This window comes from Trichosurus vulpecula, chromosome 8 (assembly GCF_011100635.1).
Source record: "Trichosurus vulpecula isolate mTriVul1 chromosome 8, mTriVul1.pri, whole genome shotgun sequence".
In the NCBI taxonomy this organism is placed as follows: domain Eukaryota; kingdom Metazoa; phylum Chordata; class Mammalia; order Diprotodontia; family Phalangeridae; genus Trichosurus; species Trichosurus vulpecula.
In genome coordinates this window covers 175902675-175929630 of record NC_050580.1, presented here as the reverse complement: position 1 = coordinate 175929630, position 26956 = coordinate 175902675, and the positions used below count along the sequence as shown (strand labels likewise).

The window sequence follows — 26956 nt, the reverse complement described above, 5'->3', positions numbered from 1 at the left end:
GAAAGGAAACATCTGCCATTGGCCCCAAATGTCTGGAGTCGCTAGGGAAGACAGAGCCACAAAGGGACCTCCCCGGTTATCCTGAACCATGGAAGGCAAAGTACATGCCTCAGAATAGAGGCCTCCTCCTTCCTAAGATGGTGAATGAGGTAGGTTGGAATGAGTGAGGGAAGGATACTTTGCCTCTCTCTTTTCCAGGAACTGAGAACTTCCCCCTCCCAACCTTCAACTCCATCATCTGTCTTTGGGAAGGAACCAGCATTTGTTCAGAGGCAGAATGATGAATGCGGTGATGTCAGAAAGCAGCAATCAGCACCCATTAGTCCAGATGAAGCAGTGTTGTTTTATTGAGTATTTTCGAGGTGAAAGGGTTGAGGGGGAGGGAGTATTCAGCTAAGCATGGGCCCAGTCCGTGCTAATTCTGTGGACAGGAAGTAGGTACGGAGTTGTCCTTTGCCTTTGACCTTGATTACTCCTCGGCTATAGCAGGTGTAGCCCAAAGACTGTAGGACCCGGGCTGTCTCCTCAGTCACCTGGAAATGGTGAGAGAGGTGGTGGTGGGCAGGGGGTGGGATCCTGCTTCCTGTGTCCCGTCCCCCCTGCATATTGTCTACTCATCAAATTTCTCCTGCCCCCCTCACCTGGATCTTGCCCAGAACGCCTGTGCTCTCCATTCTGCTAGCCACATTCACAGTGTTGCCCCAGATGTCATACTGTGGTTTCTGTGCTCCAATTACCCCAGCCACGACTGGCCCATGATTCAACCCTGAAATAGGAGGGAGGAATTCTTGCCCCCAGGGGAAATTCACTTGAATGCTGGGTAACGATGTGGAGAAAGGGTATGATTTACAAACCAGACACTAGTCAGGCTCATTCTCTAGCAGAAAGGGTCACTAAGATACGAACCAGAGCAACATACTATTTACACAATCAAACTTTGGGAAAGAGATTATAGTTGCCAACAGGATTACATATAAACTCCTCAGGGCTTTGGAGGGTAGATGTACTTCCTCTACCCAAACTGTGATGGATGAGATGTCATCATCCCACAGGAAAAGCCTTGGTGACCCCACCATAGTTAGAACTCTGAGTTTGAGGGAAGGGTGAGGAATCAGAGCTGGCCTTCAAGGATCTTGGTCTGGTGTCCCTCCCCTACCTCCAGTGCAACTGATGCAGGGTGGGCTGGTAAGGAAAGAATGTCCTAAGGAAGCCTTAAGCAGATCTGAGAGAGACGGGAGGGAGTGTATGGTGAAAGGGACCCTCTAGGTGGGCTAAGGGAAGGAGTCTGGCACCCTCACCCACGCGAAGGCGGAAGTCGTTGAACGAGTGCTTGTTGATGATGTCCAGCTTGGCCCCCAGGGCCACTGCAAACTCTACCATGGTACCCAGGTGGCTGCAACTTCGTTCAGAGTCCTGGCAACAAGTGCCACCCACAAGAATGAATCAACAAAGGAACAGAGATGGATTATACCCATGGGATACACTAGTGAGGGTCCAGGGGGAGGTATTTTCTCTAGGATGTGCCATTGAGAGAAAATGAATAAAACATATCAATGAAGGAAGGGGGAGGATCGCTTCCCGTGGATACACCACTAAGGGAACGGCCATAGGTTTCACCCTTGGGATACGACTAAAGGGGGTTGGTCCTGAGAGGCCTCCCAGCAGGGAGAACCTGCTGGACATGGGGAAGCAAAAGGATGAAATACCTGCTGAGGGTCCTGTCCAGAGGTGGCATTTAACCCTGTAGCTGCCATATATGTGCTGCCAATAGTTTTGATCTTTTCCACACCGCTGAACTTGGGTTTAGAGAGTAGCTGTAGGGGGAGGTAGCAATGTTGCCTAGGAGCCAGATCTCTCTCCCTGTTCTTGTCCCCATCCCTACAGCTGAAGCCCCAAGTTTTTTGGGAGAGGAGACTGAGATAGAATAGATATACGATGGGAAAGGAGTAAAAAGCTTGGGTGGATGATGAGCATTGGATGAACAGGATCTTTGCGGGAGAGGAAAGTAGAAGACCCAAATGGGGAATCCTGGAGGGGAAAAGGTAGTTCTGCTGGCTATTGGGAAGGGTACAGTAGATATATAAAGGTCAGGAAGATTCAGAAGGGCTGGTGGGAAATGCTGGGGAATGGGGCTTAAGGCCCAAAGACGGGAAGTTTGTTCACCTCGTCAAAGTCTGCAATGATCTCATTGAGCAGCCGAAGACACTCCAGCCCCTCACGGTTGATGTTGGACTCAGAGTAAAACTCCTTGAAGTCAGGGACAGAAGCAAAGAGGACACAGACACACTCATAGGATTGGTGGTAGAGATCCTGGGTGGGTAGAAGAGTCAGAAAAGTGAGGCACATGTTTACCTTAAGCTCCTTGTTTGTCTACATGGGATGGTTTCCTCCCCTTGTTTATATACTTCAAGGAATTCTCCCAGACCATCAACTTTTTGGATAGATTGGGAGAGGGGGAAAGGTCAATCTGATGAAGTCATTTGGGGAAGCTAAGGATTGGGGTACGCTTCACTGTGATTCTGAAGGTTAAAGATTAAGAGCAAGGGCAAGGTCAGCTCATAGCAGGAAAAAGAATTGCTCTATAGAGGTAGTTTTGTGGGGTCAAGGTCACCTCATTTCGCCGGTTCTGCCCAATGAACTGGGGGGCAACATGTGCAGGGAGCACATTTTCTAGCAGCAGTCGAGTCAGATTCTCCATCGTCTCTGTCTCTTCCCGCTCTTGCCGAAGCTTCTTTTTCCACAGGAAGTCCAGTCGGCAATAATACTCATTCTGAGAGGAGTTCACCACCATAGAGGGTGGGGGAAGGGAGGCATCAATTCAGGGAAACCAAGGGCTAGGGTAGGGTTGACCTTCCATGTAGGCAAACAGTGGAAACAGTCTTATCTGTGATCAGGGGCATTGGGAAGTTCACCCCACCTCACACAAACACACACACACACACCCTAAAATACATTTCCCCTTTCTCCATGATGCTTAAAACTTCATTTCATAATTAAAGGGCAGGCTTGGGGTTATCCATACATCCCAGTAAAAGGTAACAAAGGGACTTAAATTTACATTGAGTTGTGACTGATATATCCTTTCCTTTTTGGTCTGGGGAAGAGAGGAAAGAGTTTAAGGAAACTGTACTCCTGAAGATGGTGAGGAGAGAAGAAATCAGCAATAAGGAAGGGGTGAAGAAGGGTGTATCTGAAGTCACCCAGAAGACAAACTCTACCTTCTTTGGAATTTTGCCCTGGGACCAACCCTAGGGAGGGAATATGGATATAGAAGATTGGACAGGGACATGATTGAGGGAAAGTGAGGGGTGTAACCAAGGACAAGGCGGAAATCAAGTCACAGATATGGAAGACCCAACTTCATCCATTTCTAGGCAGACCCAGAGCACTGTGTGCATCCCCTCCCCCGCCCTCCTCCCTCCATGGAGTTGGGGAGTGCGGAAACTTGAAGTTGGTAGACTGACCTGCCGAGCCAGAGCCAGGAGGGTGAAGAAGAAGACGAAGAAGGAGATGGCACCCATCAGTTTAGGCTCCTTTAGTACCCCAGGCCTAGAGAGGCCACAGGTTAGAGCTTCTCATCACACCACTTCCCTGAACTTCCCCCATTTTCCAAGCTCCTCTTCCCCCTTTTTTCTTCTTTCCCACTTGCCAGAGTCAGCACCAAGGACAGATCCAACCAGCCCAGGTTTGCCTTTCCCCTCCCCCCCCCCCACCAGAATGGTGTTGGCTACCTCCTGGGGTCACTCCTCAGGGTTGGGTACCTTTGAGCATTGGGGGTCTGGTAGAGATGGGCAACAAGGCAGTCAGAGAGCCAGGCATGGGAATGCAAGAAGAGGCTGCAGGAGGCCAGTAACCAGAGCAGCAACAGCAGCAGCTTCAGTTCGAAGTTCATATGCAGAAAGAGGGAACAGGAGAGGAAGCCCAGCACACAGCAATGCATGGAGTACTGGAGACAAAGAGGGAGGTGGAGATGGTGGTGTCTGTGAAAGGGGAAAGAGGCAGAGTCCAAAGGGAGAGACGGCCTCTTCTGTAAAAGGGCGTGGCACCAGCTGATCTCTCTAGGCTCTTTTCTAGACCCTATGACTCACCTTATGCCAAGGTGAGTCCCTGTGTCAGTGCTTTGGTGCTTTCCTAGTTCTATTCCTTTCTGGCCCCTAATGTTACTATTCTCCCTCTTTCCTTCCCCCTGCCTTTCCCAGTTCCTATTTCTGCGGATGAACAGAGAACTGAGAAACGTTTGGGTTTTTCTAATTCCCTTCCCCAAACAGGATGAAACTTTGTGGTCAGATTCTTATCCCTTCCATCCTGAATATGAAAGGAGAGATCTTTTACTCAAGATTAGGACATCTCTAAGCACAGTCTGGGATGGTAGTAGAGCCAGGCAAAAGACTCACCGGGATGCTGATGAGAGGCAAGGAACCAGGGATATTCCAGGAGTTGTTGAGAGCAGAAGCAGAGGAATTGGGAGCTGGGAAGGAGCAGTCAGACACTGGCTGAAAGAACTGTTAGAGGAGAGAGGGCTGAGAGAAGAGGAAGAAAATTTTCTGAGCACAAAAGTGGCCCCTTTAATTGTCCTGGAGTAATGAGTTTATGTTTCCTGTATTGGGCCAGGTCCTAGTCAAGCAGTTTGTTGTTATTAACTAGGGATGGGGTTGGGTGGGTAGGGGAGAAGGAGTAGCAGGATTAAGGATCTGGTAGGAGTACCAGCAAATTCCCAGCTATCAACCACTCTGTTCCTAGACCTTGTCTCTCCACTTCTGCCCTTCCCCTAGAATTCAGGTGTTTGTTTGTTTATCTCATTCCTACCCTCAGGGAATGAGCTTTCTCTTTCTCTTTATACTCCACCTCCAGGGCCAGCTGTTTTCACCCAGCAGCTCAGGCCTGCTCACCAGGTTGACAATGGTCATGGTGAGGACGATAAGGATGGTGGTAGTGCCGAGGGCCACTCGAAGACCAGGCCTCGTGGCTACTGTTCCTGAGAGGGCTGGCAGCCAGTGCAGGAACTTGGGACCCTTCAGGACACACCTCTGGGGAGGAAGGAATGGAGAAAAACTGAGGTGGATATGAGGCTGTGGCTCTGCCTTCAGGCAAGGTTCTGACTAGGATTGTCCCACACGCTCCAATTGACTCTCTTTTAAAAGTTCTGGGGCAGAATTAGGAAGTCCTGGTCCTATGCCCTTGGGATAGTCTATGCCCCACCTCTGTTCCCAGGCTGGCAGGATCTAAGCAGGTTTCTGGCATATCTCTGGGATATAGTCTGGTGGGACCTTGGAGCAAAAACCCTAGATGGATTCCCTTACCTAGGACTGGAGCTTCATTTCCTTGTCTAAGTCTCATTAAGAAACGTAAAAATGAGTCCCAAGTCTAACAGTTTTGGCATATCTACTGGGATATAGTCTGGTGGGACCTTGGAGCAAAAACCCTAGATGGATTCCCTTACCTAGGACTGGAGCTTCATTTCCTTGTCTAAGTCTCATTAAGAAACGTAAAAATGAGTCCCAAGTCTAACAGTTCTGGCATATCTACTGGGATATAGTCTGGTGGGACCTTGGAGCAAAAACCCTAGATGGATTCCCTTACCTAGGACTGGAGCTTCATTTCCTTGTCTAAGTCTCATTAAGAAACGTAAAAATGAGTCCCAAGTCTAACAGTTTTTAGGATCATTTTTCTTTCTTCTCTCCATTCTTCTACCATTTTTATTCCCCAACACCGTCCTTTCCCAGTCCATGTACCAAGAAAAATGATTATGCTCCATAACAAAGTAAAGCCCCAAACACCAGGTAAATTTGGAAAAAAAAAAAAGACTAGCTGGCCCCAGGTTACTGGGGCAGTCTAAATAATAATTCTCTTACCGTCAAATGTTCTGAGAAGCAGATGAAGAGGAGGAGGCAGAAGAGGATGAAGATGATGCCATAAGCGACAACCAGAGCTGGAGGCCTAACAGAGACAGGAATAAAACACTCACGTGACTCTCCTGGGCAGTCATCCTGATGGGCTGTCTAGGTAGAGCTTTCTGCCTGGCAGAAGGTCTTGAACAACCCAATCTTGTGTCGTTGAATTATGTGTCCATAAGGATCAGGTGGAATAGCTTGGAGTGCAAAGGCGATTAGGGAAGGACTAGAGCTGGAAAGGTAGAAGCATCTTCGTCAAAATAACTATGGCTATTTAGACAAATAAATGCTCACAAACCTGTTGAACTCAGTCCTGACTTCTCATCTTACCACTGGACAATAAGTCAGGAGACCAGGGCTCTAGACATTAGGCAATTTAATTCTTTGAGCCTCAGTTTCCTTATCTGTCAAATGAGTGTAATGCTTTTCTGATGGGGCTGTTGTGAGGATCAAATGAGATAATATATGCAAAAGTACTTTGTAACCATAAAGCACGATAGAAATGGAAGTTATTTTCTGTATGCTACGTATTGGAAGGTAGAGAACACTACATTTGGAGTTGGGAAGACCCGAGTTCAGATGCGGCCTAAGGCAATTAAGAACTTTGTGATCCTGGTCAAATTCGTTAACCTCTGTCTGCCTCAGTTTCCTCACATGTAAAATAGCTGTCTTGGGGAGGGGAGAGGAGAGGGCGGGAGAAAAATTTGGAACTCAAAATCTTATAAAAAAATGAATGTTGAAAACTATCTTTACACGTAATTGGAAAAAATTAAATATTATTTAAAAAAAAGAAGGCAAAAAAATGAGGATAATAAAATGGGGATAACAATAGCACGTAGCACCCTGGGTTGTTGTGAGGATAGAATGAGATGATATCTGTAAAACACCTTGCAAACCGTAAAGTGCTATCCATGTAAATGCCAGGAATTATTAGATTGTTATTACGGTATGGTTGGAGGGGACACTGGGTTCTCGAAGGCAGGGATCTCTGGCAGATCTCACCAAGTTTTAAAGGTTTCAGGTATGGTCCTGGTACCTGACAGTCAGCCTAGTTACATTAAAATAAGCTTATCTTCAGAGAGTTGGCTATGAGGTAGAAAAATTATCAGGCCAAGGCAACTTATGAAGACCCAGTAAAGCATGGAGAGGCTGTGATCTACCCTGATGAAATATTAGTTCTTTATTAAAGTATATTTACAAGGCTCTTGGGAGTGTGTGAAATGTGAGGAATGATGATGATGATGATGATGAGTTTCCAAGGCCACCACAATATTCCCACCTCAGCCACCTGTTTCCCACCTCTTGGTATCTGTCCCCATGGGGAATGAGAAGACTGAAGGAAAAAGAAGGGGAGAAAATGTGGAAGGAAGGAAGAGAGGGCAAGGAAAATCAATGAGAGTAAGAACTTCCATTTACATAGGGTTTTACGATTACAAAATACTTTCATAACAGCCCTCTGAGGGAGGAAGGGCACGTATCACACCCATCTGATGAAGAAGGAACCTAAGGCTTGAAAGTTTAAGTGACTTAATGGTGCAGTTCTTCTGAAGCTAGTTCAATATTCCTTTCACTACAACACTTCAGTGGGGGAGAAAAACATCTCCTTTCCTTGTCCATGTTCCTCTGTGGAGGCCTGGGGCAAGGGTAGGAGGAGCTCACCTGTTGGCCACCAGCATCTGAATGATGAAGTTGGAGAGGAAAACCAGAAAGGTACAGGCTGCGTAATACTTGAAGGCGGGGAGAGCCGAGAGCCGATACTAAGGGAGAAGGGATTGGGTGTGGGGGTTGAGACAAAGGGATCAGTGCTGTCTATCATCTTAAAGGAGTCAGTCTAGCCTAAGTATATGGGTTCCCTTAGCTCCACCACTTACAGTGTATTCCTTCCTATCTCAACCATGCTCTCAATTCATTACTCAAAGTATTCCTTCTACTGAAAGAGAAACTCAAGCCAAGAAGGAAAATGTATGCCTCATCTGAGTACATAAATTAGTGGAAGGCTTCTTCTGACCAAGCAAGGGAGGGCATGTATGTGTGGCGTGTGTGTGTATATGCATGCGTGCATGCACAAATCAGGTTATTATTAAGTGGTATCAAGGTATGAAGCATTAAACATGCCTGAGAAAATGCTTCCAACCCCAGAAACTGTCTTCTGTAGTTAGCACATGGAGGGGCGGAGGGGGTGGGCCTAATCAATAACAGCTGATTGACTAGTCTGTGCCTGGGCATGGGCAAGGACTTTGGGTCAACTGGCCAAGCAGTTCTTTAGGGGTCTTTGAGTCATCCCCCTGGTATCCCCCTTCACCTCTCCCTTAGATTCAGTCCTCCCATACCTCCTTCTCCATCTCTTTCTCCCGGAAGTACAAAGTAAGTGGGCTGAAGTCCTTGGATCGTTTCCACTGCCTGGGGAGGAGGGTGGGACACAGAGAAATGTGACCTGCTCATAGAAGTTAGCTTTTTGTCTAAACTACAGTCATGGATAGATGCCCTACTTTCTCACATTCACTCTAGTCATATAGAAATGCACCATCCCACCACTCTCATCCTCTCCCAATCTCCTCATCCCCTGGTGCCTCAATATTGGGAGTCCTGAGATTTCGGCTTTGATTTCAACTTACTTCTGGGAATTGAGCTGTTCGATGACTTGAAAGAATTTCTCATCCCCAGTGTCCAGTTCATCCTCAAGTCCCTTAGGGGTTCTGGTCCTGTTGGGGGGAGACCTCAGCCCATCACCAGAGAAACCATCTTGTTACCCTCATGTCTCTGGGCTAAACTGGTGCTATTGTGTGGTAAGAACATAGGATCACGGAGATCTGTTTCAGCTCCCTCTACTTTCGTCTACCTCTGCCCTTATCCCAGCTCCCCAGGCCTGTCAAGTTATGTGTATTGGGCTTCTTCTCACCGGTCCAGGCTCCTCTGAGGGCCAAGGGAGGCCAAGGCATTTTCCTGTTAGGGGGAAACAAAGTGAATGAAGAAACTCTGTTAGCAAATATTATCAGTTCTGTCTGAAGCAACATAAGTTGTGAATGTCAAGTTAAAAACAATCATTAATGCCTCCAGTCAAGATGACCTACTTCCCCCCTCTTTTTGTTTTCCTTTCCTACTGCCAGACTGATAAGGACTTCCTGGGGAAAGAGAAAGTCTGCAAGTGCCTCCTTATTCCAGTGTCTTGTACGCAGCAAAGTCCTTTTTGATGTCTGACCTTCACTTGCCCTGCTGCTGTTTGGGGTTGCCATGCTATAGCAAAAGAGTGTCAAGGGAAGGGACAATTTTTCCATTTTGTTTTTGTATCACCAGCACCCAGCACAATACTTAATACATTCTTGTTGGTTTGGAGTGTTTGTTTTGTACCTTTAAGTCATTGAGTTTTTAGAATTTCCAGAGGCTTGGGTATCTTACTACATCAGGAAGTAAACCCCAAAAGATTGCCTTTCCCAAAGTAGGTAGCTGAGGGAAAGAGACAGCTCTCAGTGATAAAACCAGGATGAATAGGGACAGTCTCAGCTCCCGGCTTGGTCGCTTTTTCAAATTCCAGTCCCATATTTCCTAGGATATCTTTGTCCATATATCCCACCAGCATTTTAAATGTAGCATGCTCCAAACTGAATTCATTATCTTTCTCTCACCAACCACCACTATTCCCAACATTTTTCATTCCCTTGGTGGTACCATCTTTCATCCAGCCTCCTAAATTCAGTATCATCTTTGACTTTACCCTCTTCTTCCACATCCACTTAGTTGCGAAATCCTGTCAAGTCTTATTTCTAATATCTCCCATACCCATCGTTTCATTTCCATTTCCATCACTACCACCCTAGTTCAGGTCCTTCATTGCCTTTCTTTTAAAAACAATTATTTTTATTTTGAACAAATCTGAGGTGGTTAACATAAGAAGGGAAACAGGTAACTAGAAAAAAATCTTTATAGGAAGTTTCTCTGATAAAGGTCTTGTATCCAAGATATATATAGAACCAATTCAAATTGATAAGACTAAGAACCATTCTAGAATAGATAAAGGATATTAAAAACAATTTTCAAAGGAAGAAGTCTAAGCTATCAGCAACCACATAGAAAAAATACTCCAAATCACTAATAGGGAAATGCAAATTAAGGAAGCTTTTAGGCTCCAACCTCACATCCCTCAGACTGGCAAAAAATGACAGAAGAGGAAAATGACAAATGCTGGAGTGGCTGCAGGAAAACAGGGACACTAATGTACTGCTGGTGGAACTGTGGATTGTCTCAGCCATTCTAGAAAAGTAATTTGGAACTGTACCCCAAAAGGCACTAAGCTGTGTATACCCTTTCACCCAGCAATTCCACTTCTAGACCAATATACCCCAAAGAGATCAAAGAAAGAGGAAAAGTACTTATCTACATAGCTGCTCTTTTCATAGTAGCTAGATATTGGAAATTAAAGGCATGTCCTCCTATTGGGAAATGGCTAAGTAAATTGTGGTATCTGAATGCAATGGAATGTTGTTGTGTCATAGAAATGAAGAAATAGATAGTTTCAAAGGCAAATGGGTAGAGAAGGAGGGAGGAACAGAATAAGCATTTCTATAATGCCTCCTATGTTTCAGGCACTGGGCTAAGAAAATTACAAAAATTACAAAACTACAAAAACTATCTTATTTGATCCTCACAATAACCCTGCGACGTAGGTGCTGTTATTATTCTCATTATTACAGTTGAGGAAACCAAAGGAACAGAGGTTAAGAGACTTGCCTAGGGTCAAACAGCTAGTAAGTATCTGGGACCAAATTGGAACTCAGGTCTTCCTGACTCCAGGTCCAGCACTCCATCCGGCTACCAGAAAGACCTCTACAAACTGTAACAGATCAAAGTGAGCAGGACTAGAAGAAGAATTTATTCAGCGATAACATTATAAAGAAAAACAACTTTGAAAGACTTTAGAACTTTGATCAATGCGATGATAAACTAAGAGTCCAAAAGAATGAAGATGAAACATGCAACTCATTTCTTGATAGTTAAATGCAGAAAGAGATACATGCTTTTAGACCAATGTGGGAATTTGTTTTTGCTGGATTATGCAACTTTGTGTATATTTTATGAATATATATATATATATATAATATACAAATGAAAGGTTTTTATATATTTTTAATTTGCTTAAGGAGGGAGATAGTGGAAAGGACAGAATAATAAAAGAAAAAAAACCCAAATGATATTTATGTTATTTTGTTTTAATATATTTTATTTTAATATAATTGGCTGCTATGCAGTGGTGTTACTTTGAATTAAAACTCAAGCACTAAACCAAGGGTGGGGAATCTGCAGCCTCAAGGCCACATGTGACTCTCAAGAGTAGCCTTTTTAGACTGAGTCCAAATTTTATAGAACAGATCTTTTTATTAAGGGGATTTGTTCTGTGAAGTTTGGATTCGGTCAAAGGGCCATAGTTGAGGACTTAGAGGGCCACATGCGGCCTTGAGGCCTCAAGTTCCCCACCACTGCAGTAAGCCAACACTGCCAAAGAGGAATGATGAAAATACTTTACATTACCTTGCTACTAATGTACATATACATATATGTATATATATATATATATATATATATACATATATATATTTCAATGCACTATCTTAATGGCATAGGACTGCTATTGATATTACTGCTATCAGGAATGTATGGTGAGTACTTATTGAAAAAAATAATGTGTTAAGCATATAGGATTTAAATCATTGTGTTGCTAAGATACATTTGCTAATACATGTTGCTAAGATACATAATAACATAATTAAAAAAAGAAAAGCATGAAATACTAAAAAAAAGTTTGAGGGGACAGAGGGGATTGGATTCAGGATTGGAGATATCTGGAGGGGATGATATAAGGGTTGGTGCTAGTCTAGAATATGGCAAATTAAGATAATCCCACTGATGCCTTTTGTTTTGATATGGAAACTACTCATGGCTAGGACTAGAGTCCAGGAGACAACTAGGTGAGGAGGACATGGCTCTACCATCTTTTATTAAGAAAAGAACAAGGCTCATATACTTGGTATTGTAAATCCTGTAATCAAGAGACTTAGGTTCAAATCCGTACTCTGATACTCACTTAGATGTGTGAGCTTGGACAAATAATTTAACCTCTCTGAGCCTTACTTTATTTATTTATACGATGGAGATGATTATCTGGTGGTACTATCATGAAGATACTTTGGAATACTTAAACAATTGCATAAATGTGATGTTATTATTCTAATACCTCTAATCCTCCCCTTCCTCATCATGAGGGCAAAACAATGGGACTGTTGACCCCCAACCTACATGCAGACTACATATGGCCTCTTATGACTACCTGGGATTAACAAGAGGACACATTCCCTTCAGAAGTATGGCAGAGCCCAGACCAAACATAAAGTCCAAAGTCTGGATGTAACCTTGGAAGATTTAACAAACAAAAAAGAACAAGACCAAAAAGAGCTGCTACAGTAATGAGAATGTTTAAGGTGGAAACCCAGAAGAAGGATGTAATTCTAAAGCATCTATAAGCAAAGAAAAACACAACTTGGGCATGAGTTCAATTAGAATGTCTGAAAGAGATAAAGCAAGAGGTTTTTTTTTAAAGGGTTAAACATTATTTCATAAATGAAATGAGAGGGGAGACAGAGCCAAGATGGCAGAGAAAAGGCAGGGACTAGCCTGAGCTCTCCCTAAAACCCCTCCAAACACCTTTAGATAATGCCTCCAAACAAATTCCTGAGCAGCAGAACCCATGAAAGGACAGAACGAAACTATTTAGAAGGTCAGTAGAAAAGATTTGTTATACCGGGTGAGAGTGAAGCATGGTCCAGTGCAGGCAGCTCCCCAGAAAACCAGCAGTGGGCCCAGGGGGTGCCTGAATCATCAGCAGCAGTGGTGGTTTCTTGACCTCTCAGCACACAGATGGCAAAGGGTTCCACAACTGGTCAGAAAGAGATTGCAGGGGATCCCTTTGCTGGCACCAGGGCAGAACTCTGTTGCATTGTTCATACTTAGATCTGGGTCACAGTCTTGGATCTCAGTCCCTGGGTGGGGAAGAGCACCAGCACAACAAGACTTGTGGGCACAGGGGAGCTGGGACCCTGATCACAGTTTCAGGGTGGAAAAGACTGTGGTTACTCACAGACCAGAGCACAGAATAGGAGAGTAATAAACACACCTCTCCCTAGATCACGCCACCTTGGAAGAACTGAAAACTTACAGGTTCCCAGAATTACCTCTGAAAACAGCTGCACAAAAAAGTGAAGCTTGGGACAGTGCCCCCTCCACTCGAGAAGCAGAGCCCCATTTTAGCATAGAGGTAAAAGTCACAAAATAGGCTAGAAAAATGAGCAAACAGCAGAAAAAAATCCTCATTATAGAAAGTTATTATGGTGACAGGGAAGATCAAAATACAAACTCAGAAGACAACAAAGTCAAAACTCCTACATCCAAAGCCTCAAAGAAAAATATGAATTGGCCCAGCCCATGGAAGAGCTCAAAAAGGATTAAAAAAACCAAGTATCTCTAGAGAGGTAGAGGAAAAAGTGGGAAGATAAATGAAAGTAATGTAAGAAAATCATGCAAAAAGAGTCAACAGCTTAGTAAAAGAGGCACAAAAAAAAACCTTGAAGAAAAAAACACCTTAAAAAACAGAATAGGCCAAATGGTAAAAGGGACACAAAAATCCACTGAAGAGAAAAATGTCTTGAAAAGTGGAACTGGCCAAAAGTGGAAAGATATATAAAAATTCACTGAAGAGAACTCCATAAATGAAATGATTGCTAGAGGAAACAATTGAAATAGAAGCACCGGGGGAAAATTGAGCACCAGGGAAAAATTGGAAAAGAAATGTTAGCTATTAAAGAAACAATTGTAAAGGGAATGAACAGTGTTGGCAAATGACAGACTCCTTGAAAACTAGAATAAACCAAATAGATGTCAATGACTCCAAAAGTGAACACTCCATGAGACAATATTGAAACAAAGTCGAAAGACTGAGAAAAAAAACTGTAGGAAAATAGGAGATATCTCATAAACAAATGACCTGGAAGAGAGATTATGGAGAGAGAATTTAAGAATCTTAGACTATCTGAAAGCCATGACCAAAAAAAGGAATTATTTCAAGAAATAATAGAAGTGCCTAAATCTCTAAGAAACAGAGGGCAAAGTGGAAATAAAATCCACCAGTCAGTCATCTCTTAAAATTAACCTCTAAGTGAAAACTCTTAGGTACAAATAGCCCAAATTCAGACCCTCCAGGTCAAAGAATAAATACTGCAAGAAGCCAGGAAGAATTTAAGTACTGGTGAGCCACACTTAGCAACTATCACTCTAAAGGAGCAGAGAACTTAGATTATAGTATTCCAAAAGGCAAAAGATAATGACTCACAACTAAGAATAACTTACCCAGTAAAACTGAATATAATCCTACCAAGTTAGGGAAAGGGGGCGGGGGGGAGAATACACTTTTAATTAAATAGACAACTGCCAAACATTCCTAATAAAAAAGACCAGAACTGCACAGAAACTTTGAAAAACACACACAGGAATAAACAGAAAGGCAAAAAGGTAAATATGAGTGAAAAATCATAAATGGACTGCTTACACTCTAATATGGGACATGATACTCATGTTCCCTCCAAACCCTATCATCATCAGGGATTATAGAGGGAGTCTAATAAGACAGGGGGCATGGGTGTGGTTTTTATTTATAGTTTGATGATCTTAAAAGAAGAAGGGGGGAAAGAATAGAATGGGGGGAAGGAAGGGAGAAGGTGGGGGAAATTATCTCATAGTTTGTGTTAGCAAGGCTGTTCAAACAAAGAGGAAGGAGTGAAGGGAACAGGTGACACTTTAAACCTCATTTTTCTCTGACTTGGGCAAATGAGGGAAAAATACCATAGACCATTGTGAGAAGAAATACATTGCACTCAACAGGGAAACAAGAGTGAAAAGGAAGAAAAGAAAGGAGAGTAGTTTGAGGGAAGGACTACTCCTAAACAAAATAAACTCTAAGGAGAGTGGATCTCAAGGAGGGATTTAAGACAAGAGAAAGAATGGTTAAGAACCTGTGCCTGGGCTCTAGGTAAAGGAAAGGGAAGGGGGCAGGAGAGCAGAAGCAGATCGTATCAAACCTAGAGCAATGCTGCCGAGCACACTACTTCTTTCACACCACCTTCTTCTTTATAAGGAAGGGGTGAGGAAACTGACTAATCATGATTCCAGAGGATGCATAATGAAACTTGCTACCTGGTTGCAGACTGAGTCCTGTATTTTTTTGGACATGGCCAATGTGAGAATTTGTTTTGCTTCACTAAACATATTTATTAAAATGATTTTGTTTTTATTTCTTTTATAACAGGAAAGAGGAAGAGGTGAGAGGGAGAAAGAAAATAAAACTTTAAAAAGACACTGTTTTTAACTTGATTTCACCTTTGTAAAAACATTGGGGGGTACAGGGTATAAATTGGGGAGTATAGGGTACAAATAGTGTGATTTGCAGTAGCCTCATCATTTTTATCCTCCTCCTCTGAGGAGATTGCTGTGAAAATCTTTTCTCCTCTAAGAAAGAATGAATAGGCTCCTATTTTTTTTTAAAGCTGCAACAGATTGTATTCGAATTAAACAGAAACATTTCCTGATAGGAAGGGGTGTGTAATACTGAAACTGGTGACCCAGGCAAACAGTGGCATCTGTCTCTGTACTTTGTCTAGTCTGGAAAAAGGAGTATCCCACATGGAGGTGAAAGTGGAGCTGGAAGGGAATTGAGATCATGCCTGAGAAGCCTAGCCAGCTAGGGAGGTTTGGGAATCTTTGCTGAAGTGATCCTAGAAGCCAGGTAGGTAGAAAGCAGTGAACTTTGCTCTTTTCCTGGAAGAGCAGATTAAGGTCTGCGTTAATCTGCTACCTTCCCAGCTGGAGGGAGAACTCAGAATCTCAAGATATTAAAAGGTATCAAGGGTTATAATAGGGAGGAGAGTTCACTTGAGAAGTATGGGGGTACACAGGGGCCTGAAGGCACAGGCATGTGGATGAACAGTACGAAGAGAAGGGATGTATGTTCCTAGGATGACAATGGAGGGATCTATCCCAGAAAGAGATTTGAGGTGCCCGGGATAAGGAAGTGGACATACCGGAAGAGGGGGTGAAGTGGGCACAGGGCTGTCCAGGTGGTTGAGGTGGGCAAAAGGCTTGGCTGCACCCCAGGACTCCAAATATCGGGTCATCAGAAGTGATGGACGCATTTTGGGTCCCTCAGGAGGGGACAGTGGTCCTCCTGCAGTTACTTCCTCTTCTTCTTCCTCCTCTGCCTGCAAGATTTCAAAGGAAGGTGGGCTGATGGCAAGACCCCTTCATCATTATGCCACCCCTGACTCAAATCCCTCAGGGAATGGAAGGAGCTTAGTTCTCTTAAGTTCTCTTTTTAGATTCTGGCAGTGTTATCTCTAATGGAGGTCAAGAGAAAGGGCTTAATTGGGTCTGGTGCTGTCTGTAATCATAAGGTCTTAGAGCTGGAAGGGAAGTTAGAGGTCATCTAGAGTAATGTCTCCATTTTACAATGAAGAAGCCTTAGAAAGGAAGTTTTTGCTCAAGGCCGCACAGAATAGTAAGTGGAAGAACAGGAATTTGATCTAGGTTATTTAATTCCAAATCTAGGACTCTCTTTACTATGCTACCATGCTTCAGGGGCTCAATTACTCTAGGTCTTATCAGCTGTGCTGATAGCTGGGGTGGGGAAATCTCACCCTTGGGTCAATGACCAGGTAGGTTGGCTCCCCAAGCTCCCGGAGATATGGGTCCCGATGCCCTGGGGCTGCATCTTCCACAGCATAAGCCCCTCCCAACAGGGCCAGGGTTGCCCTTGTGATGTGCACTCGACTGGGGTGGGGGGGAAGGGGAGAGAAGAAGGGAAAATGGAGTGTCAGTAGCCCCAGCCTCCTTACTCATCCACTGCAAAAATTACAGAATCTTGAGAGTTGGAAGAGACGAAAAATGCTATAATATCATAAATTTAGAGCTGGAAAGAACGTCAGAGGCCATCTAATCCAACTCTGTCCTTTTACAGATCATCTTGACTAGCTTCTGCCTGGAATGTTCATTCTATAAATATTTATTGAGCACCTGCTATATGCAAGGTACTTGTATTTGGCCTAGGAACTCTGTGTCCAGGCCTCCAGCCACCCTGCCTGCTATTCTTCCTGCTCGATTCTCCAGTCCCTTCATTCCTGTATGAAGCCCCCACTTCCCCCTAGTCACTCTGCCTCAGCTCTAGCATATACAAATTCACATATACACAAAAATACACACATTTATACTATATACATAGTCATATATGCTATGTACATGTGCATATATGCTATATACATATGTACATATACTATATATTCTCTCTATATACACACATACCTGTGTATATGTACTCACATACACATATATTAGGCTTGGCAGCAGGCTAGTTCACTTAGAGGGGATATATTGTTTGGGAGCTGGAGTGGGACTGGGCTGGTGGAGACAGAGGCTTGTCTTAAGCTCAAAACATTCTAGGCACAACTGTTTCTATTGCTTCTTTCAGCCTGAGCTTCTGTCCACGTCCCTAGAATGGAGCAGACCCACTCACCCTGGCACTCCACCTGCCTCCATGTGGTTGGCCAGGGTGACATCATGGGACCAGACGTCGTATTGCCACTTCTGAAGCCCGATGACACCGCAAAGCACACTGCCCGAGTGCACGCCCACACGCATGTTGATGTCCACTCCAGTGGCTGCCCGAAGCTTCCTAGGGAAGGGCCGAAAGAGAGCCGGCTCAGCCCCGGGCATAATCTGAACCCAGATCTTCTCCCAGAGGCTTCGCTTCCGATTTTGCCTAAGCCACGCCCCTTACTCAGAGGGAGGGGCTTCTTCACCCTAGCAAGAGTGGGAAACCTTTTGACTGAGTCCAAGTTTTACAGAACAAATCCTTTTATTAAGGGGATTTGTTCTGTGAAGCTTGGATTCAGTCGAAGAGCTTCACTTGAGGACCTAAAGGGTCACGTGTGGCCTAGAGACTGCAGGTGCAGGTTCCTCAACCATGCTCGGCCTATTGTAAATCCAGAGTTCCCGTCTGCCCAACTTCCCTCACTGGACCCCAGGCCCCAAGATATCTGGGTTTCCTGATGTTTCCATTCTTCGGTCCACCCCAGGGTGTCTCCCAAGGGCTGACCGGATGGCACGGCACATGTCCAGCCCCATGCGCACACAGTTGAGTGCGTGGTCCGGCAGAGAGAGCGGCAGACCAGATACACAATAGTAGCAATCTCCCAGAATCTTAATCCGCATGCACTCGTGCTCCTGTGGAACGAAGAAAGGGGGTAGGGGTGAGGGGCGGGCAACAGATTAGAGGCAACACAGGAAAGAGGGGCAGGAGATTGACCAGTGGGGATGACTCAGAGTGTCCGAGGTGGGGCGGGGGCGAGGGCTGCAGTTCCCAAACATCAGGAGGTCTCCCAGAGTCGGGAATCTGAGGGAGTGAGCGTCTGGGGGCCTGGATGTGACCGAGATGGGGTCTCAGAAGCAAGGGGTCTTTCTAAGGCGGGAGTCCCTCACCAGCTCTGACCTTGGCGATCTGATCGAACTTGCCAAAGAGTTCGTTCAGCATGAGCACCAGCTCCTTGGGAGAGCATTCACTGGCCAGTCGAGTAAAGCCAACAATGTCAGCGTACAGCACACTGAGGCAGGACGTAGAGGGGGGAAATTAGAACCCCACAATCCGATGGAACGGAGCGCCTGCGTTCCCTGCCCTCCCCTCTTCCTTCTTCCCTTTCTCCACTTCTCCCCCTCCCCCCAGCCAATTCATCTGCGCGCGCTCTCTCTCTCTCTCTCTCTCTCTCTCTCTCTCTCTCTCTCTCTCTCGGCGTACCTGACACCCTGATGCCTCTTCACGTACAAACTGTGAAAGTTGTTGGTGCCCTCAGGCCGGGGACCCTGCCCAGCCTGGAGCCGAGCCATGATCTCGGCCTTCATTTCCCTGGCCAAGTAAGCCGGCAGAATGGACAGCAGGAGATGTTCCTAGAATGTAGGCAAGTTCTTTGGGGTCAGGCACGGTTTAGTTTTTTTCTTTTCCTTCTTTGTATCTTTAACACCTCGCATAGTGCTTGTCATAGAGCAGGCGGGGTATACATACTTGAGCTGAATGAACCGTGGGCACTGTTCTCTGAATCCCTGAACACTGCTCCCACCAAACACCAGCCCAGGACACCAGGGGACACTGTGTCCCCTCCAACTCTGCTCCCCTTGCAAAACACTGTCTTGTCAAATACTTTACTCCATTTGGGTAATAATAGCATCTTGCATTTATTTAGGGTTTTTTTTTTTTGGTTGTTGTTCAGTAGTTTCTGATTCTTCATGACCCTATTTGGGGTTTTCTTGGCAAAGGTACTGGACTGCTTTGCTATTTCCTTCTCTAGTTCATTTTCCAGATGAGGAAACGGAAGCAAACAGGGTTAAATGACTTGCCCAGGGCTACACAGCTAAGTGAGGACAAATTTGAACTCAGGTCTTCCTTGACTGTGGGACCTTGGCTCTATCCACTGCGCCACCTAGCTGCCAAGGCTTATAAAACACCTAACACTTGAGACTTGCAACAAGCTTGTAGGTTAGCTCTTTCCATACATCACTCCTGACCACACTCAGTCGGAAGTAATCGCTGTTCCCAATTCCGCGGACCCTGGTCCTCTTAAAGTAACTATCCCAAGAGTGATCTGAGCCTCCCAGTGCCAGGTCCCTGGTCCTAGGGCCCAAGTCTGACCTGATGTCTCTTCTCAGAATCCAGTCGCCTCCTAGAGTGCAGAGAGCTCAGAGCCTCGCGGAACGTGGCCCGAAGTGCACGCTCCATTAGTGCCTTGTGATAGGCTCCTGCCGCATTCCCGCACAAGAACAGCACGGCGTTGGCAGCCAACTACAGTTAAATAAAGGGATCAGAGTGTAGGGCAGAGTTAAGACTGGGCGCTGAGAATAGCCTGAGGGAGCAATCTCAGCCAAATCCTGTGTAACCTGGTCCCTGGACTAGGGAGCTGTCCAGAGCTCAGGACTTTCTATGGTCCTGATGGCTCTCACCTGAGAGAGAAGGGGGGGCTGGGAATCAGGCTGAGGTTCGAGGTACAGCCCGAGGGCCAGGAGGTGGGATAAAGACGAGGCAAAGCCGGCTGCAGCTGCATCCCGCATGCCCAGAGGCAGCATGGTGTACACGGTGAAGATGATGAAGAGGAAGAAAGACACCTAAGACGGAGGAGAAAGAGAAAGAAGGGATACTTCCAGGTGTCCCAATGATATCCATAGAACCCCTGGGTGTCCAACAGACCTATTTTCTTTCACCTGTAGAAGCAATTCCTCCCTGCCTCAGTGATTTACCTTCAACCTTCCTTCCTGCCACCCCAGCTGACCTCTTGGTTTAATTTTGTTTCCCAGCTTCCCCTCCCTCCTAAAGGCTCACTCCCCTCTGACCTGGTCCCAGGCGCTGACCACACCTCCAGTGAACAGGAAGCTGTGGCCCAGGGCCAGTAGGGCGGCCCACACGAGGCCTGATACCGGGCGGGTCCAACGCTGCAGACGCTGCTCTCGGGAAGCCAAGCAGAGTAGCAGCGCAAAGCCTCCGAGTGCGCACAGCACCCCAGCCAGGAAGGCTGGGTCTGAACCCAGTGCCTGTGGGGAGATAATAGGGCCTAAGACCTGTGGGAGGTGTAGACTGAAGAAAAAGAATCTAGCTAGAACTGGGAATGTAAGGAACCGGGGAGAAACGTGCTGCATGAGAGAGAGGAATACTCAACAAAAGTAAATTGAGAACTAAAAAGCAGCTGGACAACTTTGAGTGTTATTTACATCTCATTATTTTAAATAAAGATTTCCCCAAAGTCTTTACTTGTTTTCAGCTTTCCCTTAACTCCTAAGCAAGAATTGGGGAGGTGTTTGGTTGGTCTTGAAACTTGCTTAGGGCAAACACCAGGTGTGGCTGGCAAGGATGCTGACTAGTGGAACTTTTCTGTACTTTAATGAACCTTGTCTGAGCTTCTCTTGGACTCTTGTTCAGTCTTTTCAGTCATGTTTGAGTCTTCATGACCCTATTGGGAATTTTCTTGGTAAAGATACTGGGGTGGTTTGCTATCTTCCTTCTCCATCTCATTATACAAATGAGGAACTGAGGCAAACGGGATTAAGTGACTTGACCAGGGTCACACAACTAAGGAAATGTCTGAGGCTGGATTTGAACTCATTAAGATGAGTCTTGCTACCTCTATCCACAGTGCTGCTTAGCTGCCCAACTTGTACTCTTACCTGCCCTGAAATCTTGTCCTTCCTCCCTTCTCCTGTTCTCCTCTCCCAAGGCTTCCAGTCTAATCTAGGTCATAGGATCATCAATCTAGAGTGGAAGGGACTTTAGAAGCCATCTAGTCCAAAGCTATTTTATAGATGAGGAAACCAAAGTCCCGGGAGGTTAAGTGATTTGTCCAAGTCAGGCAGAGTAGTGAAGACTTACCTTTAGATGTCAAGACCTAGGTTCTTCCACTCCAGAGGCAGTTGCCCTTTCTGCTGTACTACCTTGGTATAGCATATTGGAAAGAGATCTAGTACTCAGAGGAACCCAGATTCCGGTATGAATTTTGTCACTTACTGAGTAGTCTTGGACAAAGGACAACTTTCTCTTAATTTCCTTTATGAGGCTAGAGAAAGTGGACAAGGTCTTTAAGGTCCTTCAAGCTCCTAGTGTCTTCCCTCTGTTGGTTTTCTCCAATTTATCCTGTATATAGTTTGTACATAGTTGTTTGCAAGTTGTCTCCCCACTTAGATTGTGAGGTATAGCAGGTACTGTCTTGTCTTTTGTTTTTAATTGTTATCCCCAGTGCTTAGTACTGGAACTGGCTTATAAGAGGTGCTTAATAAATGTTTATTGACTAACTCCGATCCCAACACAATTGGCCTCAAACCAGTTGGAGGGAAAAATAAAGCAGAAAACAGAGATTAGTATTTGGATTTGGAGATGCAAAATGATCCTTTTCTTGGAATGGAGTTGGGGTAAGCTTAGGGATTGTATGAGAGGAAAATCCGTTAGTTATATTTGCCCTCTGAGACTCTGTGGGTACAACTGCCCCTAAGAGCTCCTTAAGAGGGAAAGAAAACCAGGAAATGGATTTCCCAGGGGCCAGGGTGGAATTCCCCTCCTGGAAAAGTGTAAAACCTGGAAAAAATTGATCCTGAGGTATAGATTCAGAGTCATCCAACTCCAACATATTATAGATAACAAAACTGAGGCCCAGAGTCCCAGGCTAGTAATTGGCAGGGTCCTAAACCCAGAATTAACCTTTTTCTCTTATTCACCTTCACCCAACCACAAGACAACTGCTGGATCCCCAGCTCCTTTGCCTCTACTAGAGACTGGAAGGAGAGAAAACCCGGAATACGATCTCCCTTATCTGGGCAAAGGGGTCCCTCCTCACCCGACCGCTGGCCCAAGTGACTGCAAGCAGAGCAAGAAGCGTGGAAATCACTATGGCCAGCAGCAGTAGTAACAGCGGGTACTGCTGGCTCAGGCTGTAGTAAGTCTCGTAGAACAGATCTTCGCTGGGGGGAGGCCGGGGGCTGAAGAGACGGGGCATGGTCTCTTCACCTTCACCCCCTACCTGAAATGGCCCAAAGTCACAGTGGGGCTCCGAGGGAACAGCTGGAAGATGGGGAAGGGAAGGGGGAAGAAATTGACAGTTTACTTCCTCCAGAGAGAAGAGACCCCCCTGCCCCCACCCGAAATCGCTTATTGCTCTTTGCTCGCCTGCCTTTGATTCTCAAGCGTACTGTGGCCTCTTTGGCAGCCCCTCTCCAGCACTTTCATCTATTTTCTTTCCTAGCACCTCTTCTCCCACCTCTCTCCCCAGCTCAGTCTCTTTTTGCACCATCTTTCCTTTCCCCTGCTTTTCTCACTTTCTAGTATCTCTCTCATTTCTATCCCGGCCAGTCTCCCGCAGTCTTCTATCCTCAATCCTGCCCTCTGACCTAGCTTCAGGTTTTCAGCTCCTTGGTCTCTTTGGCCTTCCTTCCCTCCTCAGCCTCCTCCCCCCTCTCCCTTTTAGGATTCTATCTCACGACCCGAAGTCTCCACAATGTCAAGTCATTATCTGCTTGGAGGGGAGGGCAGACCCAGGAAAAGGGGACTAGAGTGGGGGCAAAACCGGAGTTGGTCTCAGAGTTTTCCTCTTTCTTATCTCTGATACTCACTGCGTGGTGCTCCTACAGGGGTTAGTGCAGAGGACCCGGGAAAAGACCTGGGGAGTTCTACAGCAGGGAAAACGAAGCTGGGACGGTAGTGGCCAGGCGCCCAGGGGCTACAAGCGCTTCCCGGCGCCACAGCCGCCTCCCACTTCCCCGACGGGGCAGCTGAGCCCCTCCCAGTCTCTGAGTCTTACCCTTCTTCCACCCCCGCTATATACCTCTGAATTGTTACCCCTAACACACAGCCACCTCCTTCTCGCCTGTCCCTCACCCCCACCCCCCACCTCCCAGCCTCTTCCGTTCTCTTAGGAAAGGGAGATGCGAGGCAGCTGGAGAGGCCGCCGGGGAGGGGCTGGTGTGACTGGGGCTGGGAGTCAGGATGTGCGGCTGGACACTGAGGTTTAGAGTCTGCGTGGGAATTTAGAGAGGGATTGGGGTCTTGAGTCGAAGTTGCTAGGATATGCATAGGATTCAGAGTGGTGGTTTCAGGTATGGAGAGGCCAATTACCCCCTTCCCACCTCCATTGCATCTCAGCCTCCCAGAACTTGTGGCCGCAGCTGAATTATTGATGCTCCAGTCTGTGCGCAGGGCTGAGGGACTCTGGGGAAAGAGTGGTGACGGCAGGAGATTGTAAATGCATATTGTTTATAAAACGAACCTGCGTCTAATACAGCGATACGGAAAAAAGCAATTTAAATACAAGTCTAATAAATAAATAAATCCCCTAATCAAAAGACTTAAGTATTTAAAGCTTAAAACTGCACCAAGACTTTTGGGATACCCTTTAAAAAAGACGGCAGCTGAGAGTCAGTGACTCACGTCTCGAAGAGGAACGCTGGCATGGGAAAGGACCCCAGGAGACTAAGTGGATGGGAAGGAAGCCAGAAGGTCCTGGGGGTCTGAGAATTCCCGCAGAGGGGTCTCTCGAGTGCACCAGTTCAAGCCTTTCAGACCTCCCCCCTCCCCAGTTCTTTGTCTCAGGGACCTGCACATAAATGGTCCCCCTTCCCTCCTCTCTCTCCCGCTTCGTCCATTCCCTGGAGGTATCAGGGTGGGGTCCCGGTCGTACCACTTCAGAGGAAGAGCTCCTCCCTCAGATAAGAGGAGCCCTAAGAGGGAAGCTGGGGAATCAGGCCTCCCGGATTCCTTCCTGCCGCCGGCTGGGAGTTGACCCGGTGCCACTCTACCCACCCCCACAGGCCCTAGGCCCCCGACACTACCCTCCACTTCCTGACCTCCACAAAGGGAATTCTACTTCTTACAATGCCCCCACCCCCTTTTCTGTTGTCTCTTTTCTCTCCACCCCCCCCCTCCCCCCCCCATCTTTCCCTTCCCTACTCCCTCCCTTCCAGATTCCACCACTCCAGACTGGGTCAGAACAGGACACTGGAGCACAACCCAGGGGGTTGTTGCCCAGAGGGCTGTCTGGGGGAGGATGGCATGCAGGGTCACACTGAAGACCCATTACTCCCAGTCCCATTTCACCGCTTGCTTCCCAGAGCCCCCTTTCTTCATACCATCCTCCTCACCCATCCACCTCCCAGCACTGAAAGTCCCTCTCTAACCGAGGACAATGCCAGTTCTAGCATCAACCCTGCCCCTCCAATTCCCTTGCAGAGATGGTTTCACGAGTAAGCAGCGCAGAAAGCATACAGCCGGCCAGATGGACACCTTTATTGCCCATTTTTATCCCAAGCGCTTAGCACAGTGCCTGGCACATTAGTAGGCGCTTAATAAATGCTTGTTGACTTGACTCATTACCAGTTCAGCTGGGTAGAGCCTATCACCGGCGCCGGCTGGAGTTCCTCCGGATCATCGCTATGTTATTGTTCCCTATCTGAAGTTCCCTCACGTTGCAAGCGTGGAAAAAGACTGGGGAGACTATGCGTATAAGGATGGTTAGTGATTGGAAGCTAGGGTGTGGAGAAGCCTCTTTGCGCAGAAGAACAAGGGCCCCTTGTGTCCACTACGGGGAACTGCAGGTGCCGGTTCCCACCTCCAGCCCAGACGGTAAGAGAAATCCGAGTTTCAGCTTGCCCAATAACGGCTTTACAGAGAATCTCTGGGCAGGAAACTAGGAGGTGGTAGGGGCTCTGGAAGCCTCGAAAGAAGAGGAGTGAGACATATCTCGAGGCTTCTATCCCAGCCACCTCTTCATCCTCCAACTAAAGGCAACATCTGAACAAAATAAAGAATTCTTGAAGGGATTCAGGAGACTGCAGGGGTTGGGAAGCAAAAGCGAGTAAAGGAAACTAGTGAAAAAAATATAAAAAAGGGGTACCTTTGAAGAGACTGAATGATTGGGAAGACCCTTGTGGGCTGTTACTACTACAAATAGCTGCTTCCTGAAAACCCAGAGATCTTAGGCACCCATCCTGGGGCTGCCCTGGTCAAATCTATAGCAACTGAGACACACTGGAAGCTCTAAAGAACTTATAGACTCCCCCCATCCTATCCTTTTAGTTTCTTACCTGGCTTCTTATGGGAAACTCCTCTGGATAAGGCACATCCCTGCATTGAGGCTTGGGCTCTGCACCCTGATAGATGCTGCTTCTAGTGAGGAGTATCATAGCATATTGATTAGCAGTGAACTAAATCCAGGATCACTCCTAGTGTTTCTCTCCTTTCTTTTGGTCATCTTTATTCCTACTTCCTCTTCTACCTTCTCTGCTTGCTCTGTGAGTGGGGTCTTACTGTTTTTTTTAAAAATATATTTATTTAATATTTTATTTCCCCCCAATTACAAGTAAAAACAATTTTCAACATTCATTTAAAAAATTTTAAGTTCCAAATTATCTCCCTCCCTTCCACCTCCCACATTGAGGTAAGCAATTTGATATAGACTATAGATGTTTTATTGTGTATAATGTTTTCCTGGTTCTGCTCACCACACTTTGCATCAGTTCATGTAAGTCTTTCCAGGATTTTCTGAGAACATTCTGCTCATCATTTCTTATTGTGTGATAGGATTCCATCACAATCATATACCACAACTTGTTCAGCCATTCCCCAGTTGATGGGCACCTCCTTAATTTCCAATTCTTTGTCACCACTAAAAGAGCTGCTATAAGTAGGTCAGAGAGTATGCAATATTTTGTAGCTCTTTAGGCACAGTTCCAAATTGCTCTTCAGAATGATTGGATCAGTTTACAACTCCATCCCCTCCAACATTTGTCATTTTACTTTTCTGTCATATTAGCTGATCTGATAAGTATTCTTATAAAATTTCTTCAGTGAGCTTTTGTACTTCCTTTTCCATTTGGCCAGTTCTACTTTTTTTTTTTTTAACTTCGCATTGAATTAATTTATGCCCTAGTCAAGTTGTGGAGAAGAATTTTGACCAATGGAATGAATCATGAGAAAGAAGAAACAGAACCAAAAAAAAAAAACAACCCAAAAACAAAAACAAAAGAGAAGCAAAAAAGGCGAGCACGTAGTGCGCCTCGCTCTGTATTCAAACTTCACAGTTCTTTCTCTGGATGAAGATAGCATTCTCCATCGTGAGTCACCTGGAGTTGTCCTTGCACCTTACGTTGCTGAGAAGAGCGCAGTATGTCAGGGTTGGTCCTCACGCAATCCATATATCTGTGGCTGTGCACAACGTTCTCCTGGCTCTGCTCCTCTCACTCAGCATTATGTCGTGTAGGTTTTTCCAGGTTGTTACGAAGTCTGCATCATCCCCATTTCTTATGGCACAGTAGTATTCCATCGTCTTCATATACCACAGCTTGTTCAGCCATTCCCCAATTGATGGGCATCCCTTTGATTTCCAATTCTTGGCTACCACAAAAAGAGCTGCTATAAATATCCTTGTACATATGGGTCCTTTTCCCGCTTGTGTGATTTC

At 45.9% G+C, this 26956-nt stretch overlaps 1 protein-coding gene across 2 annotated transcripts; it reads right to left on the bottom strand.

The window, feature by feature from the left end:
• Positions 1–323: 323 nt before the first annotated feature.
• ADCY4 (adenylate cyclase 4) lies at positions 324–24959 on the bottom strand. 2 transcript variants are annotated; one of them, XM_036737051.1, is made up of 27 exons: positions 24871–24959; positions 23628–23709; positions 22343–22566; positions 20355–20552; positions 19968–20129; positions 19660–19809; positions 18772–18920; positions 18469–18580; positions 18076–18203; positions 17494–17652; positions 16622–16754; positions 16010–16186; positions 8791–8834; positions 8507–8593; positions 8222–8291; positions 7551–7648; positions 5853–5937; positions 4890–5027; positions 4395–4502; positions 3762–3946; positions 3465–3549; positions 2612–2770; positions 2164–2310; positions 1707–1814; positions 1299–1413; positions 642–766; positions 324–533 (listed from the first exon to the last, which is right to left on the bottom strand). In XM_036737051.1, exons 3-27 carry the CDS (start codon positions 22499–22501, stop codon positions 390–392), a joined length of 3225 nt encoding a protein of 1074 aa, XP_036592946.1. In that variant the 5' UTR covers positions 22502–22566; positions 23628–23709; positions 24871–24959; the 3' UTR covers positions 324–389. The 2 variants fall into 2 exon arrangements, with proteins under 2 accessions (XP_036592946.1, XP_036592945.1); XM_036737050.1 differs by lacking the exons at positions 23628–23709; positions 24871–24959 and adding an exon at positions 23115–23311.
• Positions 24960–26956: the final 1997 nt, after the last annotated feature.

Coding starts and splice junctions, on each gene's coding strand:
- ADCY4 (XM_036737051.1), bottom strand. CDS start 22,501: ATGCCCCGTCTCTTCAGCCCCCGGCCTCCCCCCAGCGAAGATCTGTTC. Junction 5,938..7,550: donor CAGATGCTGGTGGCCAACAG/GTGAGCTCCTCC, acceptor TGTCTCTGTTAG/GCCTCCAGCTCTGGTTGTCG. Junction 1,815..2,163: donor TCATTGCAGACTTTGACGAG/GTGAACAAACTT, acceptor CTCCCCCTACAG/CTACTCTCTAAACCCAAGTT.